General features: G+C 34.3%; 1 protein-coding gene across 1 annotated transcript in view; it reads right to left on the bottom strand.

The window, feature by feature from the left end:
• myo15ab (myosin XVAb) overlaps positions 1-19,363 on the bottom strand; it is a 73,519-nt gene that overhangs the window by 44,710 nt on the left and 9,446 nt on the right. Inside the window, exons 8-25 of the mRNA XM_087236662.1 lie at positions 17,473-17,576; positions 17,118-17,181; positions 16,914-17,027; positions 15,334-15,495; positions 15,107-15,220; positions 10,587-10,645; positions 10,363-10,486; positions 9,536-9,631; positions 7,694-7,825; positions 7,483-7,608; positions 6,210-6,287; positions 5,517-5,671; positions 5,329-5,374; positions 3,845-3,969; positions 3,596-3,713; positions 3,190-3,365; positions 615-699; positions 180-233 (exon numbers count right to left, since the gene is read on the bottom strand). Of these exons, the coding sequence (XP_087092788.1) occupies positions 180-233; positions 615-699; positions 3,190-3,365; positions 3,596-3,713; positions 3,845-3,969; positions 5,329-5,374; positions 5,517-5,671; positions 6,210-6,287; positions 7,483-7,608; positions 7,694-7,825; positions 9,536-9,631; positions 10,363-10,486; positions 10,587-10,645; positions 15,107-15,220; positions 15,334-15,495; positions 16,914-17,027; positions 17,118-17,181; positions 17,473-17,576 (1,932 nt within the window). The remainder of the gene's footprint in view (positions 1-179; positions 234-614; positions 700-3,189; positions 3,366-3,595; positions 3,714-3,844; positions 3,970-5,328; positions 5,375-5,516; positions 5,672-6,209; positions 6,288-7,482; positions 7,609-7,693; positions 7,826-9,535; positions 9,632-10,362; positions 10,487-10,586; positions 10,646-15,106; positions 15,221-15,333; positions 15,496-16,913; positions 17,028-17,117; positions 17,182-17,472; positions 17,577-19,363) is intronic.

Here is a 19,363-nt window from a genome sequence, read left to right on the forward strand (position 1 = left end):
AAACACAAACTCTTATTCAGAAAAGGGAAATGTGAAATCTGAAGAACACAGAGTGCTCTCACTTTGAAAGTTTAATATGAACATTAATAATTGTAAATACAATATAAATTATATATTTTAAAAATGGAACTATTCATAATTGGAGCCTATCTAATAATGAGCACACATTCTTCTTTTACCAGTTCAAGCCTTCTCCTCTCCTCCTCTGCTCTTCTCGCCAAGAGTACGTTGATCTGTAGCAAAGCCAAGAGCAAAAGCTAAGCATTGAAATGTGAAATTCTGAATCTGAACTAATATTACAACTTATTTTAATTGCTAGAGAAGAAACATTTAGAATGTTACAATATGGTCCCATTAGCTAATCCCCTAACTAGAATTAACTGACTGTCTTTGTTAACATGAGTTAATTAAAATACAACTGTTAGTTGTTAGGATAAATCAGCTTTTGTTTGTTAATTAAAATAAAAAAAGATATAGCAATACATTTTAATTATGCATTAATAAATTATTGTATTAGCATTTATTATTATTTGCTTCACAAATGTTTTCATTGTTTGATTATTATAACTGATAACTAATGGAACCATATTGTAAAGCGTAACTAACAAACATACCCTGATGTATCTTTTGCGATTGACGATAAGTCGGATCATTGCGCGGTGCCTGATTAGGTTTATACGCATCCGTAGAAATCGTTGCCTGAAGGTAAAAAGATATTGGGAGAAATTTTAGCCATTTCAGTAACACTCTTACCTAGCTTTCTTCCTAATATAACCTACTGAACCTTAATTAGTTTAACCAAGGTGTTCAATCAGACTGAATTCATCCTTAATAATCCCTAAAATTAATAAAGAGATCGCTCAAAAACCAGACCAGTGTATCCTCAGGAGCCAATTTAAGTAACTTAGCTTTCGCTTTTCTTTTTTAACTTTAAATGCGGTGGTAACCATTGGCTTGCATTGTATGAATCAGCAAGGTTTCATTGAACAAATCTTCTTAATAATCTCCTGGAGATAAAAGGTTACTGGAAAACTTGAGGGTTTCATTTTTGGATGAACTATACCTTTAAGATAACTTGGAATTACAACAGGAATTAAATGCAAGTTTCAATATTCATTATAATCTATTTAAAACCAAATTTGGAAATAGCTCAGAATGAATTTGGTGTCATATCTTGCATATTTTTACGTTCAAATGTGTACAACAATATACAGTTGAAGTCAGAATTATTAGCCCCTCTTTGAATTTTATATTTTTAAATATTTCCCAAATGATGTTTAACAGAGTAAGGAAATTTTCACAGTATGTCTCCTACAATTTTTTTCTTCTGGAGAAAGTCTTATTTGTTTTATTTCAGCAAGAATAAAAGCAGAATTGTATTGTTTTAAAAACCATTTTAGGAACAAAACCGTCGATGTATAAAAACTTGCCTAATTACCCTAACCTGCCTAGTAAAACAAATTACCCTAGTTAAGCTTTTAAATGTCACTTTAAGCTGTATAGAATTGTCTTGAAGAATATCTAGTCAAATATTATTTACTGTCATCATGACAAAGATCAAATAAATATGTTATTAGAAATGAGTTATTAAAACTATTATGTTTAGAAATATGTTGAAAAAATCTTCCGTTAAACAGAAATTGGGGGAAAAAAATAAGCAGTGGGGCTAATAAATCAGACTTTAACTGTATATTTCAGAATCAAAAGCATTACTGTCATTATATAACAAGTATTTATTGCAACTCTTAGTTTGCATAAAGAATATTTATGCAAGAAAATACAAAAGTCAAAAAAGTCAACAAAATAAATAAAAAGATCAATTGTCACAGTGTGGTTGGTGTTATTGCATCTACAATGCTCCATAACTTATGCGAAAAGACCAAACCTGATCTCACCGGAAATAAAAAAAATGATTAAATCTGTCTCAAATGTGAGCAAAATTAACTTTTTTGTCAGTGTAAATGCAGCAAAAAGTAGATGCTAAAGTGTTTTTCCTTCAAGGTTTCAATTCAAAGATTACAGATATACCAAAACGGTTTACTCAAACTTCTGCAAATTAAAGAAACAGCAATAAAACAGTCAGTCACCAACTGGTCAAGCCATTGCGTCACTTTAGCTCCCAGTAGAAGCTCAGGTCACGGGAGAAAACTGAGACTGCCACTTAGCAACAGACTGGACTAACCTGAAATATATGCATTTTTAATGTGATTTCAGAGAAAGGAACATTTGTGAATCAGCTTATGTTAGATTTCATTGATAATTGTGAGTTAGTCAAGCAGTTTTTTGGAGATATTACTATTTCATCCACCCTTCCATTCTCAAAACATGGAAATATATTTTCTTTAGAATAACATTTCTAAAGGAACTGTTGACATGGAATTGAAGAAGATTTTTGGTAAAAACCCAAACCATACAAACAAAAATCTGAAAAAATTGTCATATGTAGTAACAATAAATTGACACAAGGAGAAAGTGCTGAACTACTGAAACGTATTTAACACTTTATATAAAAGGCTTTTTTGGTAATGGCAGCTTAAAGACGCCTCTCATATGGAGAATGAAGTCACAAATTGATCAGGTGTGAGTTTTTCACAGACTTCAACAGAGTGTCAAAATCTTGATGGCTTAGTGGGTCTCGTTTGTCAAATCTGAGCTTTAATTTGTATTTTCTATAGGATTCAAGCCAGGTGATTGGCTGGGCCATTCTACAGCTTGATTTTCTTTCTCTGAAAGCATTTGAGAGTTTCCTTGGCTGTGTTTTAGATCATTGTCTTGCTGAAATGTCCTAGTTTCATCTTCATCATCCTACTTATGTAGATGTTGGGCTGAAGCAGCTAATATTAATTTACACTGAGGAAGGGCAGACGGTTACTGAAGAAATGCTGAGAGATTTCAGCTGCTGTCTGGGCTTTCACTGTCTTTCTACACTTCTCTTCACAGCCCCTCCCCACCCCCTTCATTTTTTTACACATAACCTCATTTGTAAACTAATTAGTTTTGTTTTCTTTGCATATATGGATTTCTTTGGTTGTTATCAACATCTGTGACATGTTCAATACTTATTTCCTGCACTGTAGGTCAAAATGTGAACAGACTTCACATGAAATAGACTTTGCTTTACATTCCTATACTTAAGCTGTAATTCCAAATAACAGAGCATCAGTTACAGAGCGTCCTGTAATTTCTTACCTGGCCATGAAGCCTTTGCAGTGAGCCTGAAGATGCGTCATAGTCAAACGGAACTTAAGAAATTTCCTCCGGGCAAAAAACATCCGTACGTAACGCTGAAGGGTCAGTGCAGCTATATGCATCACACGATCACGTTTACTCTCCAACAGCTGATACACCTCCTCTTTTAGAAAGAGCTGAGAGAAAAAAAACACTGTTAAAATATACAGGACATAATGTAAAGTTGTCTGACTTAAATTTTCATTTAGTCATTTAGCAGACACTTTTTTTTCAAGAGAGTTTGTTTCTACAGGTGGTTTGTTAAGCCCACTCACCTGTAAAAAGCATACTTCATAAATGCACAATGTTTTTTTTAAATATATTTTTTCATCTTTTAAAATAATTGGTTTTTTAATATTCTTCTTACCTTTGACACACCCACTTGATAATCTCCTTTGTTGATTGGACAGAGCTTCGTTAACATCATGACACAGTTATCGCCATCTGAAGGTGGTGGCTTTTTCATTCCCAGCAGAGCTTTGTACCTGGAAACACATTGGTCATTTACTTTGAGGTGCTGTATTTTATATATTGGCTATTTATAGCACTAGACTGGATTATACACCGTATAGCACTGCCTTCATAAGTAACAAGCACCAACCGTTGAGTAAGATACCTGTTTAAGAATTTATGGAAAGGCACTCTGATTGGATAACCCTCCTTCCTGATGCGGATTGTGTCCAGGATTCCTGAATATCTGAGCTGAGTAGCAACCAACTCAGGGTCAAAGATACCAGGTTCCTGAATGGACATGCAAATATGTTTGATTCATTTACACATTACAGTGATTTTACAGGAACATACACTTACAGATAACATTGTTATGCTGAATCAGTACTCAAAACATTTATTGTTGTTATTATCAAATTTGAAAACACTACTACATGACATTTTTTGTGCCAACGTTTAAATGTTTGGGCTAATTAATATTGGGAACAAAAAAATAGTAAACACTTTTATTTTTAACCTATTAAACTTAATCAAAAGTTCCATTTACGATGTTTACAATGTTTAACAAAATTTACGTTTACACTAACACCTAAAAATCCAGAAAAAATGTCTCAGTTTTCACCAAAATATGAAGCAGAAATAATAATAAAGATTATTATTAATATAACAATACTAATGACACAGTTTTCCCCAAAATATTAAGCAAATAAGATATTAAGGATTAATAATACAACAATACGAATGCCAAAGTTTCCCTCAAAATATTAAGCAGATAAGATAATAAGGATTATTATTAATATAACAACATTAATGCCACAATTCCCCTCAAAATATTGAGCAGATAAGATATTAAGGATTAATAATACAACAATACGAATGTCAAAGTTTCCCCCAAAACATTAAGCAGATAAGATAATAAAGATTATTATTAATATAACAATATTAATAATGCAAGTTTACCCAAAATATTGAGCAGATAATATAATAAGGATTATTATTAATATAACAATATTAATGCCACAGTTTCCCTCAAAATATTGAGCAGATAATGAGGATTATTATTAATATAGCAATATTATTAATGCCACATTTTTCCAAAATAATGAGCAGATAAGATAATAAAGATTATTATTAATATAACATTATTAATAATGCCACAGTTTTCCCCAAAATATAAAGCAGATAATATAATAAGAATTATTATTAATATAACTATATTGGTAATGCCACAGTTTTAACAAAAATTGAGCAGATAAGATAATAAGGATTATTACAAATATAACAATATTAACAATGCCACAGTTTTCTCCAAAGTATTAAGCAGATAAGACAATAAGGATTATTTTTAATATAATTATATTGCGTGAATGTTTTAAAATAAACTGACCACTGAATGTTAAAAAGATTTCTGCTTATAAACACATTTCAAAACATTAAATTACAAAAATATTAATTTTTTATTTGAATAATATTTCCCAAAACTACTTTTGTTGAAATACATGCAGTCTTAGTTGAGGAAGACTTCTTTCAAAAACTTTTTTAAATCTTTTCCAAATTTTCTAACCAGAAGTTTAGACTAACTAAAGCACAAGTAATTAAAATCTGTGAAACAGTAATAATAATACTTATATGCCTAATGATGATTCATACCTTGTTATTATTTGGCTTTATGCAGCGCACAAAAAATGGGTTGCACCTGAAGAAGGTAAGATGCACAAGACGCTAAATTGACTAAATTAAGCCAATCAAAGTAACACAAAAATCAGCAATTACACATATGCACAAATATACATGTGTAACATTGTACATATATCTGTGTATGTAATAATGTATAAGACCTCTCCATCTTGTCTAAGAGCTCTTGTAATGACTGCTGAAACTTGGCGGCCACGGTTGAGGGTTGATATCTCCGGGTCACTGTGCTGCTCCTGTTCATCGCTCCTTTTTGCTGGTTCAGCATCTCAGAATGCTTTATGAAGAGATTGGACACCGTCTAGACAACACACCCACATATGCAAATTACACAAGATACATATACATATGATACATATGTACAATCAGAGGAAATACAGGCTAAAGTGGTGTAGTGGTATAATTTATAGCTTCACGGAACAATTTGTATTTTTAAGTTTATGTCAAACAACAACACAATTTTACATGATGTCTGCCTGTGAATGTAAACTGCTGAAGAAGATATTACATTTGTCCATCAGTATATTAGCTTTGTGAAATGGCATCTCTTGGACATGGAAAAACACACTATGGACAAAACTTAACCAATTTTTAAATTCAGTATGTTGCCATATGTTTGTTCCCACAAAAAACAATGGTCTACAATGGAGGAATTTGATGGAGCTTAGAAACTCCCTACTGATTTAGAAAATAACTCCCTTTGGTGCAACTTTGTGCTTTGTAAATCCGTTTCATGCTCTAACATCAACATTACACACAAGCTAAAAGTATATAAATCATAACAGGACTCCTTTAAAATTCTTTGAAAAAAGCAGAATAGCACAGATACATGTACTCACTCGGTTCTGGCTCTGCATAAACAGATCCAACACTTCCTGCCGAACCTGATCGAAGTTTTTATCCAGGAATTTATGGACCTGAAATCAGTAAATTCTTCTTTGAGCTTCTCTTTAGACAGGCTACTAACATTAAATCCTATTAATTGGAAAAGAACCTTGATTTCTCTTACATTTCCACCCCAGGCTCATTCTGAAAACGTACCCTTATATACATTACTAAAGAGCGCCAAATATGTCGCAGGAGGTACGTTTTTAGCAGTTTTTGTTCACCAGAGGCCACTGTGTAGGTTTTTTTAGATCTCAAATTTCTCTCTCAAGTACTATTCGCGCCTGACTGACCAATCGGCTGACCCACCATCCTCCTTCCTTAAACCCACCCAATAGCAGTTTCATAATTGACCCATGCCCCCTCACTTTCCTAAACTCAACTGACTGTTTTAAAAAGCAATCTAGAAAAAGAAAAGCCCTTATCTGATTTCTTACCACATTTTTAGATTTTGCCACATTCTCACCCTGTTATTTACTAGTTTATTTGATTATTTGGCTTTTGTCTTACTGATTTTCTGGAACCATTCTTTTCTGGACTCGAAGCCAGTTGTCGTGGTCAACTCCACTCTGTGTCACAAGTCTGTCGATGTATGCAGCGAGCTACTGGACAAACTGGTAATAGCGGGAAAGCCATTCATATGTAGGTAATCGGTCAACTGGTAAGTATAAAAAGTAATGGCATCATGCCGCCAACAGCATTTACTTTAAAGAAAAAATGCAGCCATATCTACTTCTGGCTACATAATTCGCTCTCTTCAGAAATGTATAAAGGGGTACGCTTTCAGAATGAGCCTATGTTGCCCCATTTCTGACCCTTGGACCACATGGTCTTATGTTGTCCAGGTATATTGACAAATACACATTGTATGGGTCAAAAGAATAGATTTTTCTTTTATGCCCAAAATAAACATATCAAAATTCAATTATTGATTAGTAATGTGCAAGTCTAATAACTTAATTTGTTCACATTTAAATGCAGTTTTCTCAATATTTAGATTTTTTTAACCATTTGATTCCAGATTTTCAAATAGTTGCACCTCAGACAAATATTTTCTATCCTAACACACCACAGATCAATGAAAATATTATTTACTTAGCTTCCAAGTGATATATAAATCTTAATTTCCGAAAATTGAAACCCCTTATGACTGGTTTTGTGGTCACATTTGTTATTACATAACTATGTATTTAGAATCCTAAATTTGCATTTTGGGATTTTTATTACCTGGTAAGTTACTCGACCAGCATAGTGATAGACAGTGAACTCTGGCAGTGGCATTTTTGGCTTGGAGTAAAGAGGGTTGTTTCCATGGTGATAGTGGCACTTCTGAAGGAAGGTATTGTCAGTGGCCTGTCAACAGGTGTTAAAACATGTAATGTAATTATAGCAGGTATATTCATTTATCTGCATGCATGTCTAAATGTAAGCATGTGACCTGTGGAAAGCAGCTCTGGTCATCAAGGATGCGGAGTAAACCATGAGGCTTTGCAGAGATGAGGTCTATGCACGCCTGGTTGTCAGTGAATGTCAGTTCTTTCCAGTTGATTTGTTCTCGAATGTACTCTTCCTACAGAGATACATACACTGGAATAAACTTTTAAGCCAGTACAAAAAAAAACAAACAACATAATCCTTTCATTTTTTATTGTTCACTCAACTTTTGCTGCACTGACCTAAAAGTATTATTAGTTTTCTGGAGAGGTGAACTACTTTAAAACTTTAAGTTGTGCCAACTCAAAATTTTTGGTTTGCAGATCTAGAATGCCTGAAGTTGAGTGAACAAAAAAAAACCCATAATCCTTATTTCCTTTAGTTTTTTTTACTTTGTAACAAAACTTTAAGTTGTGCCAACTCAAAATTTTTGGTTTGCAGATCTAGAATGCCTGAAGTTGAGTGAACAAAAAAACCCCATAATCCTTATTTCTTTTAGTTTTTTTTACTTCTCTTTCAATTTTTTTAAAACATCAGTTGCACTGACCTAAAATGTCTGATACATTATCAGAACAAACAAACATAGTTCAATTGAAAAAACAAAACAGAGACAAAACATTTTTTTAGACAGAATTTGAAACAGGACAGGAGGTAAAACAACAGTAACTGTAAACAAGACAAGGATCAAAACATGGCAGGACAAACAGCGAAAAATGCTTTGGATTGCTTTACAGGGCAAAACAAGACTCAGCAAAGAGTCTGTGTGAATGAGGTGTCTTTATAGTAATCAGTCTGTGTGTGTTATCAGGACTGGTTCCTCCATTTGAACTATAGTTTGAGCATTTGATTCGTCATTTTAATTACTAAAGTAATTTCCTGAGTTGTTCATAAAAATTAGATATAAAATGCAGTTGATTTCTCATTTGAGAATGCATTTTGATTTATTATTTGATCCTTTTAGGCATTTGAATTTTGTTAGACAAATATATATATATATATATATATATATATATATATATATATATATATATATATATATATATATATATATATATATATATATATATATATATATATACAGTTAAAGTCAGACTTATTAGCCCCCCTTTAATTTTTTTTCTTCTTTTTTTAATATTTCCGAAATGATGTTTACCAGAGCAAGGAAATTCACAGTATGTCTGATGATGTTTTTCCTTCGCAGAAAGTCTTTTTTGCTTTACTTCGGCTGAAATAAAAGTTTTAATTTTTTAAAAACAATTTTAAGGTCAAAATTATTAGCCATTTAAGCAATTTTTCAGTAGTCTACAGAACAAACCATCAATATACAATAACTTGCCCAATTACCCTAACCTGCCTAATTAACCTGATTAACCTAGTTAAGCCTTTAAATGTCACTTTAAGCTGTATAGAATTGTTTTGAAAAATCTCTAGTCAAATATTATTTGCTGTCATCATGGCAAAGATAAAATAAATCAGTTATTAGAAAAGAGTTATTAAAACTATTGTTTAAAAATGTGTTGAAGAAAATCTTTTCTCCATTAAGCAGAAATTGGGGAAAAAATGAAACAGGGGGCTAATAATTCTGACTTCAATTGCACATAACAGTTAAGTACAAATTAACAGTCCACATGTGCCAAGCATTTCTTTGTGGAGTGAACTACTGTAGGTGAATGTGAGATGAAAATTCACATTAAAAGTCTTTCTGCAGCTGACGACTGGAGTAACGATGCTAAAATTCAGCACTGAAGGAGGATTAAAATAAGTTTTTAAATATACTGAAAATAACCATTTTGCATTTAATTCGTATTTCACAACACTGTTGATTTTTTAATCAAAAAAGTCTCACCTGTTCCTGTTTGAAAATGATTTTGCTGAAAAAAAACTGCAGGGTCTCATTGGCATAGTTGATGCAGAGCTGCTCAAAGCTGTTGAAAACCAGACTCTGGACAAACAGAGACAAAGATAAGATAGAATTATATGCGACTGATAACGAGTTCATACTGTATGCAGGGGGAAAATGTTTTATTAATTTAGAATGGTCTAAATTCCTATACAATTTTAGACTTTAGCTATTGACCTTATTCTAAAATGTGGAAGTGCGCTAATTTTTTAGGTTGTTTTAGAACTTCTTATTCAGTTGCCTATGAGACAAATGACTAGAAATAATAAACCACAGAAAACAGTCAAACTACGTGCTCTGCAAACAAGTGCTTGCATGACTATTCAGACAAAGCAGAAAAATATAATAAGAAAATATCCGTTAACAACATCAAGCAGCATAACAATTTGTTTTTAATGTCTAAAAATGAATGGAAGTGAATGAGACCGAAAGTCTCGAGCCAAAAATGTTCAAATAGCTGCAGCCACTCATACAGGAAGAATAAAGTGAATAAGGTAACGGATGTACTGTTGAAGTCAGAATTATTAACCAATTGAAAAAACAATAATATAAGGGGGCGAATAATATTGACCTTAAAATTTTAAAAGGTCAAAAGTAAAAAAATAAATAAATAAACTGCTTTTATTACAGCTGAAATGAAACAAACAATACTTTCTCCAGAAGAAAAAAAATTATAGGAAACACTCAGGAAATCATGAGAGGGTTAATAATTTGACTTCCACTGTATCTATTCAGTAATTCTTTTCTGAGTGCAAGGGGGTGCTACTTTATACCTCAAACCCATATATATCCAATAAAGATATGGACAGCGCCTCATTTCTGGGGTAGACCCGACCATTGATGCGATCTGTCAACCAGTTAAAGAGCAAGGAATAAAGGATCTTGGCAACTGCATCTCTGTGATTGAAGTAGAAAAAGACAAACTTATCAAATGCTATGAAAAATCAAGCTATTGAAGATAAATAGTAATTAAGATGAAAAGGCTTGTGATGTATACCTGGCATCCACGGCACTTTCTACTGAGAGTGGAGTATATATCTTCTCTCTCATTGCCTCCTGTGACAAAAAACAAAAAACAAATCAAACATCATACTATGTCAAATTTTGTTTTTTTGAGGCCTCCTGCAATTGGATTATCTAAAATATCCAAATAAACATCTAGTGTGAAATGGTTGGTTCAAGAATCTGCTCTCTCTAAACCCTGCCTTTCCAAGAGTATGCACTGCTCGGATTGGTCTATTGTGAATTATATGGTTTATATGTTTTCTCCTGACCTGTTTTTATGTAAATTAGTTTTTCGAGAAAATTATTAATCAAATTAGATCCTGAATTATTCCAAGAACGTACAAGTAGTATACACTACCTGACAAAAGTCTTGTCGCCTATCCAAGTTTTAGGAACAACAAATAGTAACTTGACTTCTAGTTGATCATTTGGCATCAGAAGTGGCTTAATGAAAGGCAAAGGCTGCTAGATTATGCTTATTTTACCAAAATAAAATATGATCATGCCTTGATTTTTCATTATTTAATTAGGACAGTAAGGTCTGGCTTTGCTTAGACAAAAGTCAGTCACTGTCTCCTCAATGACTCCCATGACCTTGGAGGACTGCATCCATACATCTCTGCAATGACTCAAATAAAGTCATCTGGAATGGAAATGAAAGCAGTCTTGCAAGACTCTCAGAGTTCATCAAGATTATTTGGTTTCATCTTCAATGCCTCCTCTTTCATCTTACCCCAGAAATGCTCAATAATATTTATGTCTAGTGACTGGGCTGACCAATCCTGGAACACCTTGACCTTCTTTGCTTTCAGGAACTTTGATGTGGAGGCTGAAGTATGAGAAGGAGCGCTATCCTGCTGAAGAATTTGCCATCTCCTGTGGTTTGTAATGTAACGTCTAGCACAAATGTCTTGATACCTCAGGCTGTTGAGCCATCCACTAAGCAGATCTGTTGCATGCCCACAAACTGAATGTAACCCCAAATCAGGATTTTTCCTTTACCAAACTTGACTGATTTCTGTGAAAATCTTGGGTCCATGCAGGTTCCAATAGGTCTTCTGCAGTGTTTGTTGTGATTGGGATGCAGTTCAACAGATGATTCATCAGAAAAATCTACCTTCTGCCACTTTTCCAAATGATTAAATAGAAGTCAAGTTATTATTTGTTGCTTTTACAACTGGGATCAATAACAAGACAATTGTCAGGCAGTGTATTCACACATTTTATGCCAAATTAAAAGATGCTGTCATACTTTTTTTGTAGTATTTTGGTCTCTACATGCTGCTTTATTTAAATCTGTACTATCTAAACTGTATTTTGAGGTTGAGTTTAAGTCCAAAAATACTTAAAATTGGGTACGACTCATATTGCCCAGAAGCCCTGGCCTGGATACAGTTACACCCACACACACACACACACATACAAGGACACTATGTCTCTCACACAGTCACAGTCAGCATGTGCAACTGATACAGCATTATGTGACAGCTGATCCAAGTAAGCAGGAGTGTAAACACCAACCTGCGAGCTCTGGATAACAGAGCTTTATTTATTAAATGAGCAAGATGCTCAACATGACACAAACACACTGAAGATCTCGCACTGTATTCATGTAACACCTTCATTTGATTAAAGCTAACATAAAAAAAGCTAAGAGCTTGCTAGAAATTACATAACGGTGAATCTATAGGTGAAGAAAAAATTTTAAATGCTAAGAAAAATGATTTTGCTTATATTTGTTTGTATTTACAGACTAAACTGTTGCATTTAAAACTTTTTAAGTATTTGTTATGATCACCATCTATCTAGCAGTTGTAGATTGCTGGAGAACTACTGTATAGATCTGCCGCTGATATGAACTACATTGTACTATCCGACAATCATTTAGACACTGTCACACAAACACACAGCTGAAGCTCATGATTGACTCATTACTGGGTTTATTTATACACCTCACATTCTCACACACTTTGCTGAGTCTTATTTCCCTGTGAGCATGTTCAAGCAGTTTCCTTGTACAGTTTTTCTGTTTTTAATCCTGTGTTTTGTTTATTGTTCATGTTGTTATGTCAGCTGTCCTGACTATTTGCCTGCTTTTGACTACACTCTTTGGATTACCTGTTTGAGCGTTGCCTACCTGACTATTCTCTAAATCAGGGGTGCCCAAACTTTTTCGTATAAAGGGCCAGACACCAAATATCATTGAGAGCCTTGGGCGGAAGGTAAATATACAAAACTATATTACATTAAATTTGCTATGTGTATTTCCTAATATATTGGAAAGCATTATTTTAAATCATATTAACTAATGCAGTATAATGTTTAAAATGATAAATTTTGGCTAAAAACAATCCTATTTATAACACGGTGTAGTTCAATGCTGAATGTCAAGCAGAATCTGGCTGTGCCTTGATTTGTCCTCTATCTATTAGGTGACAGTATGTACATTTAAACTAAATCTGATTAATTAACACAATTTAATTTAAACATTTAATTTCAGTTAGCGTTTAACACTAAAACATACAAATAAAAGGTTACATTAGATTTGAAATGACAATCTCTGAACCATCCCTATTATTCATCTTTTCTTCTCAGACGTGATGGCGGGCCAAATCAAAGGTTACTATGGGCCAACTTTGGCCCAAAGGCCCTAGTTTGGGCATCTCTGCTCTAAATAAATTGCATGTGGATCCTCACCTCCATTGTCCCCAACCCAAATGTTGCCAGACTCACTTTGTTGCAGTATATTTTAGGACTATAGGACTATTTTGATCTCTCACATCTCTTGAAATATTACTTCATAATGTTTTTTAAATTCTTTATTACTATCACCTATTATCCATGACTATCATTCATGCTTTTTTAAACTAGATTACACAATCTGAATTTATTATTAATGAATTAAATTATTAATTATTTATTAAATCTGTGCAAATAATAAAGAGTACATCGAATACAATGTTGTTTAAATAATTAAATGTATAAATTATGTTCTTCAATGATCATAAAACTTTACAAATAATAATTTAATTCATAAATATCTTTCCTGACAGAATACTTTTACCTTGTCTGTCCTCCTCGCTAACCTGCTTTGTTCCCTGTGTGATGTAATTTTCAGCTGGCAGTGAGCAAGCTATTAGGTGTTAAGATTACTCAAGCTCTAAGCAAACCCTGATAAGGTTACTGTGGTTTCCATAGAGCTGAACTCAGAATAATTAAATTAGGTTACTGGAACTCATTAACTGCAACCTGCTTACATGTCATTACAATGTCTCCTTTTCGCTCTCCGTTTTTTCTCTTTCTTTCCCAGATGTTTGTCAAGGCCCTGACACACTAAAAACAAAAAACTAACAGCGAGGAAAGTTGACCGTTTTGTCCCCTCATGTGCGACTAAACAAAAAAAGTGCCACTTGAACACAATGGAAAGGCTACAACCATCAGCCAACAAGCAGGTACACTTTGTGTCTGCGTGAGGGAAAATAACTTAATATATGAGTAATAGTCTTGGACAATGGAAATACAACAATGGAAATCAAAACTTTGGCAAAGTATATACAAACTTTACACAAAGCAGCACTTGCTTACCATTATAACAATAAAATAAGTTCATTACGAATGGACAAAAATGATTTGTTTTAAGAATTATATGTGAAGATGAAGTTTTTCCTTAAAACAAGCAAATTAATCTGCCAAATTAATCTGTTTTAAGGAAAAACTCACTTCATTTTGGCATATTATTTCTAAAAACAAGACACTATGTTTTGCTTGTCTGGAAAATGCTTCTTGATTTAGGAGTTTGTAGATATTTGGACTAGAAACAAGACAAAAACTCAAAGTAAGAGAAGCATTTTTTTCATTATTGTCATGCACACTGCGTTATTAATCTGAAGAGCCAATCAGTTCTCTCATCACGGATGTCAACGGATGGAAATTCAAGATGGTCTGAACACCAAAAAAGTCTCTGACTAGAGCTATTTGTTAAAATCACAAAGCAAAAACCTAACTACTGACAGTCAACTTGGTGTGTTGCGGCCTTAAATGTATACAAACATAAATAAATCTAAAAATGTAGATTAAAATATCTTGAGCCGAGGTGCACATGTGGGTAATGTGAGTCTGGCTTAGTTGTGTGTGATCATGACAATTATATATAAAATATATGCACTGTTTAGCTTACCCAATTCACCTATAGCGTATGTCTTTCGACTGAGTGCAACCCACACCAACATGGGGAGAACATGCAAACTCCACACAGAAATGCCAACTGACCAAGCCGAGGCTCGTACCAGCAACCTTCTTGCCGTGAGGTGACACCACACTGCCCATGTTTTTATTGATGTAATATAAATTTTTATGTTAAGTGTAATATTTTTGGACTATCAGTACGTGATTTTGGGAGACAAAGTGACATACTGGATAATGTGAACTCGCACATTGTTAAAATATATACTATCAACTACTATTGTAACACACCCCTGGCCTGGATGTCTGTTACTGTAAAAGTACACGTACCGTCACTTTGAAGGTGATGGCTTTCTGCAGACCCTCTGGAGAAATCTGCAACAGATCTGCTACTGCACGAATCTCTTGAGTGCTCACCACACCGGCCGTCTCCTGCACTTCTGTCTGAGACAGTCAATCCAAAGCACATGGTCCACAAGACTGTTAACTTTGTCCATATGTGTGTATTATATTTGCATATAAATGTATAGCTGGCACACTGTTTATATCCACAATACCTCCACTCTGTGGAAAAAGACATTTCCTAGGTGAAGTATGGATGACAGCACTCTGAATATGCTGCTCTGGTCTTCAGTACTGAAGTGAAGAATGTCCATGGCACTCTGTAGCCTCCTGAAGTCCTCCCCATCATCCTTTCCAGTGATCCCACAATTACCACCCTAATGTAACATGATCCCATGAGCCCATGACAAATGACATAGTTATACTTTGAATAAGATCTCTTATAAAATAAAGGTTCACTTCTGACCATCATCTGATCATTACCTGATCATGTGATACAGAAAACTGTAGTTGGCTGCTAAAAACAGCTGTGCCATCATAGGAATAAACCTCATTGTACATTCAACATTAATAAGCAAAAAGATTATTTTATATGACAGAATTGTTTAAATATATTTAAACCTTTTTTTAAACTATTTTTAAGCCTTTACACTACTGAGCTGTTGAATGTTTGATTCTTACTGAATAATGACAGTTGGTGCAAAATTGTGCAGTTTTTTTGGCTAAAGAGTTTTCTTTGCAATTGTTTTTAATTACGGCATCAAATGTTTGAGTTACTGAGTATCAGTTTTTATATACTGCACACTCAGCATTCATACTGGTTGAATTTGTATGAAAACACAGTGCTCTTCAGTGTCATTTTTAGGCAGCTCTCCAATTACAGCGGAAGAGAGGCGAAAAAATATAAATTTCACAAATTTACAATGTGTTATTTTCATACATTTTATTTTATGAAACTTATGAAAATGTTTTTTTTTATTGTGTTCTGTTCCCTTATAGTTTGTAAAAAAGATAAATGTTTAGCCATGGAAAATGTACACTCTCTTAAGTAAAATCATTGTATTGTATAGATTGCAAGTATAAATTATATATAAATAAATAAATAAAAATGTCCAAAAAAAAAGTTACAATGTAAACAAGAACAGCCTCAGAAAAAACTGAAGAGAATATTGCTCTGCATTATAGTGTCCTATCGCAAACTGACTGTGTTGTCACCTCGTATAAATCTCATGTAGGTTTGGTGTCCTAACCATCATGATTTTGCCAAGTACGCTGCGATCCTAGATTAACATCTATGTTGATTCTGGAACATCATTTTTGTTGGAAAATGTAATCCATACCTATTCCCTACTGCTAAACCCAACCATACTTGTAAATTATTCCCAAAATCAGAGGAATAATAGTTGGATAACAATCAATTAGAAGTGCAAAAACCTAACCATGAGCCTAAACTGAACATAAACTGTAAACATATCACTTAATTTTGATTGGCTGATTGGAATGTTGTTCCAGGATCAACAAAGATGTTAAATTCAGGAACATGTCCTACTTAGTGAAATCAGGTTGGTGTTGGTGTTCCAGCATTTAACCTTTAGAGAAAAGCTCTTTGGTGGACATAAGCCCTAAATGTACAACTAAAGAAGTTGCAGCCAGTTCTTGGCTTCAGTTCCATATCACTATTAAACTATTAAAAAAACAACAACAGCTGCCTGTGTTGCATATGGATGTGTTTGGCTTCATGTCTGTGTATTTTTCACAGCATCTTCAATCTATCATTTGTAATTGCTCTGTTTACCTGGTTCAGGTAGTAGTAGGTTTCAGCTTCTTGTAGATAGAAGGCCCGCTTCGTGTGAGAAGGAAGTCCAGCTAACATCTCATAAAAGATGTGGTAGTTTCTCTCATCTTTGGCCTGCACACACAGACACAGGTAGACATAAATGCCAGTGATCAATACAAAGCTCCTTAAGTCTTCGTCAGTTTAAGAAAGTAAACAGCCAACCTGAAAAACGATCCTGGACTTCTCTAGTAGATACTGCGAGGTTATGGCACCACTGATCACCCCTCTGATAACAACAACAACAAAAATACACACACACACACACATCGGTCATGGGTATGAACTTTCCTTGGCCCTGCCTCAACCCTCTCGATTCTCTTTCCATCTCTCATTCGCTCTTAAAGATTCAGAGGTTAAATAACCTTACTGCTCTACTTTCACACAAGGCCAGGCGGCACATATCTAGTTCCTTTGAAGCCTCCCTTGTCATTCAAGCAACACTTTCAGGCTTGACAGACGTTAAAGAATGACGCTCATTGCTTTAAACAGATAAGGAATGTAGAATAAAAATACTCACTCCTCCAAGAAGATCTCCACAAACTTTCCAAAGCGACTGGAGTTATCATTTCGGACAGTCTTAGCATTCCCAAATGACTCTAACAGAGGAGTCGCCTCTAGAATCTGGATTTTGACAAAAACGTTATCTCCAAATGCATTTCTTATATATTTTCTACATAGGCTGAAGTGTTAGACTATAAAAAGAAATGTAAAAGACACAAATTTACCTCAATCTGTATAGAGGAGAGCATTAAATAGAAACAGAAAGACAGATTATAGATTGCATAACATACAACACTGTATAATTTATATAAGAATCACAATATTTAGTACTTTAAGATATCCACATCTTTAAACTTCTGAAATACAGTAAGCACACATTTTGCTTGTGATTTTGTGAGGAAGGACATGTTCCTGGATTCAGGTACTTTACACACCTAGTTTAATTTATTTATATTTGATGGTGCAATATTTTTTTAACTGTTTCTAATGAATCTTTTCATACGCTTAATATTAACACTACATTTTTAAAGATAATACATTTACTTTTGCTGTTCTAGAATATTATAGTCAGTTTGAGGTGAAAGTTGCTGAGACTTTTATCACTGTGTTGATGTAGTTCCAATTAATACTTAATATTGAATAGAGTACCTGGTTTCCGCTACATTCATTCCTTCATGGCGGGGCACCACACCAAAATTCATTCGGTACGGCTACATTACAGCTTCTTATTCAAAATATTCAGTCGTTTTTTTAAATAGCGGGTTAAAATCACACCGAAAACGTATTAATAGGTAAGTGAATAATAACAGCGCAAACTTTTCTGTGACCGTAGTAGTGCTGTGCATTCTGTTTAACCCTTTAAGGTGACGTGCTGACTGACTGATAGGTGCGTGATGCTTGAGGCCAGCAAACACGGCGTAGCTTTCAGTTATGATGAACACAGTTTTCATAATTATACTTTATTTATAGATAAAGGTCTGTGGCTCTGCATATAATGACTTTATCTTGCTGGAGTTTATAGCCGTTTCACTTTACTTCAGGACGCATTGATGCCGCGGTCCGCTCCCAAGTCTATCGGAGACATTCATAAATATTCCTAGCAAATCTAATAAATGTTGGCGACATACTCGGTACATAAACGCACTAAATCATACTTCAGCCACGTTTATTTGAGGGCGCGCAAGAAGTTTTGTGCACGAACAGAGGAAATTGACAGAAATTGACATGCTCGTAGGCTATTACATGAATGCGATCTCGACTGAATACTGCACCCATGACATTTGTCAGTGAAATAACGCCACATGTAGTGGTAGATCTTTGTAAAATGGCCAACAGAGTCTGCCGCCACAGCTGGAAAAAATTCTAGAGGAAACACTGGAGTGGGGGATGTGGCTTTGCTTTGCTTTTTGCACATTATTCCCTCATGGCAAACTAAAGGTGCGTTTACACCAGATGTGGATGAAGTAAAAAGCACGAGTGATTAACATGTTAAGTCAACGTAAAGACACAAATAGACATTCAGCTGCTCAATTCATGCGAATGAAGTGGAGCGAGTTGAGCATTTTGCGGTTGAGTTGGAAAATCTGAACAGTGGACATTCATGCTGCGTTAACCAATCAGGAGCTTTCTATCGTAGGGGCATGATTATGACGTAGTGCCTGTTGTTGTTGTCGTGAGGGGAAATCCTTTTGCCGACACCAGACAACAGCTCATCAAACTAGGCTCGGCACAGTAAGAGGCACCATTGAAAGCCTCAATCATCCAGGTACAGTTTCTGGAGAAGTTGATGAACTCACACAGCTGGGAGCACCTCTGAAAGGATCTAGTGGACTCGGTGCCAAACGAAAATACGCAGTTTTTCAGTTTTCCTAAAGCACATAAACACAGCTATTCTCTCAATAAAATCC

Source organism: Danio rerio, chromosome 1 (genome assembly GCF_052040795.2).
Source record: "Danio rerio strain M-AB ecotype USA chromosome 1, GRCz13ab, whole genome shotgun sequence".
NCBI classification, from domain to species: domain Eukaryota; kingdom Metazoa; phylum Chordata; class Actinopteri; order Cypriniformes; family Danionidae; genus Danio; species Danio rerio.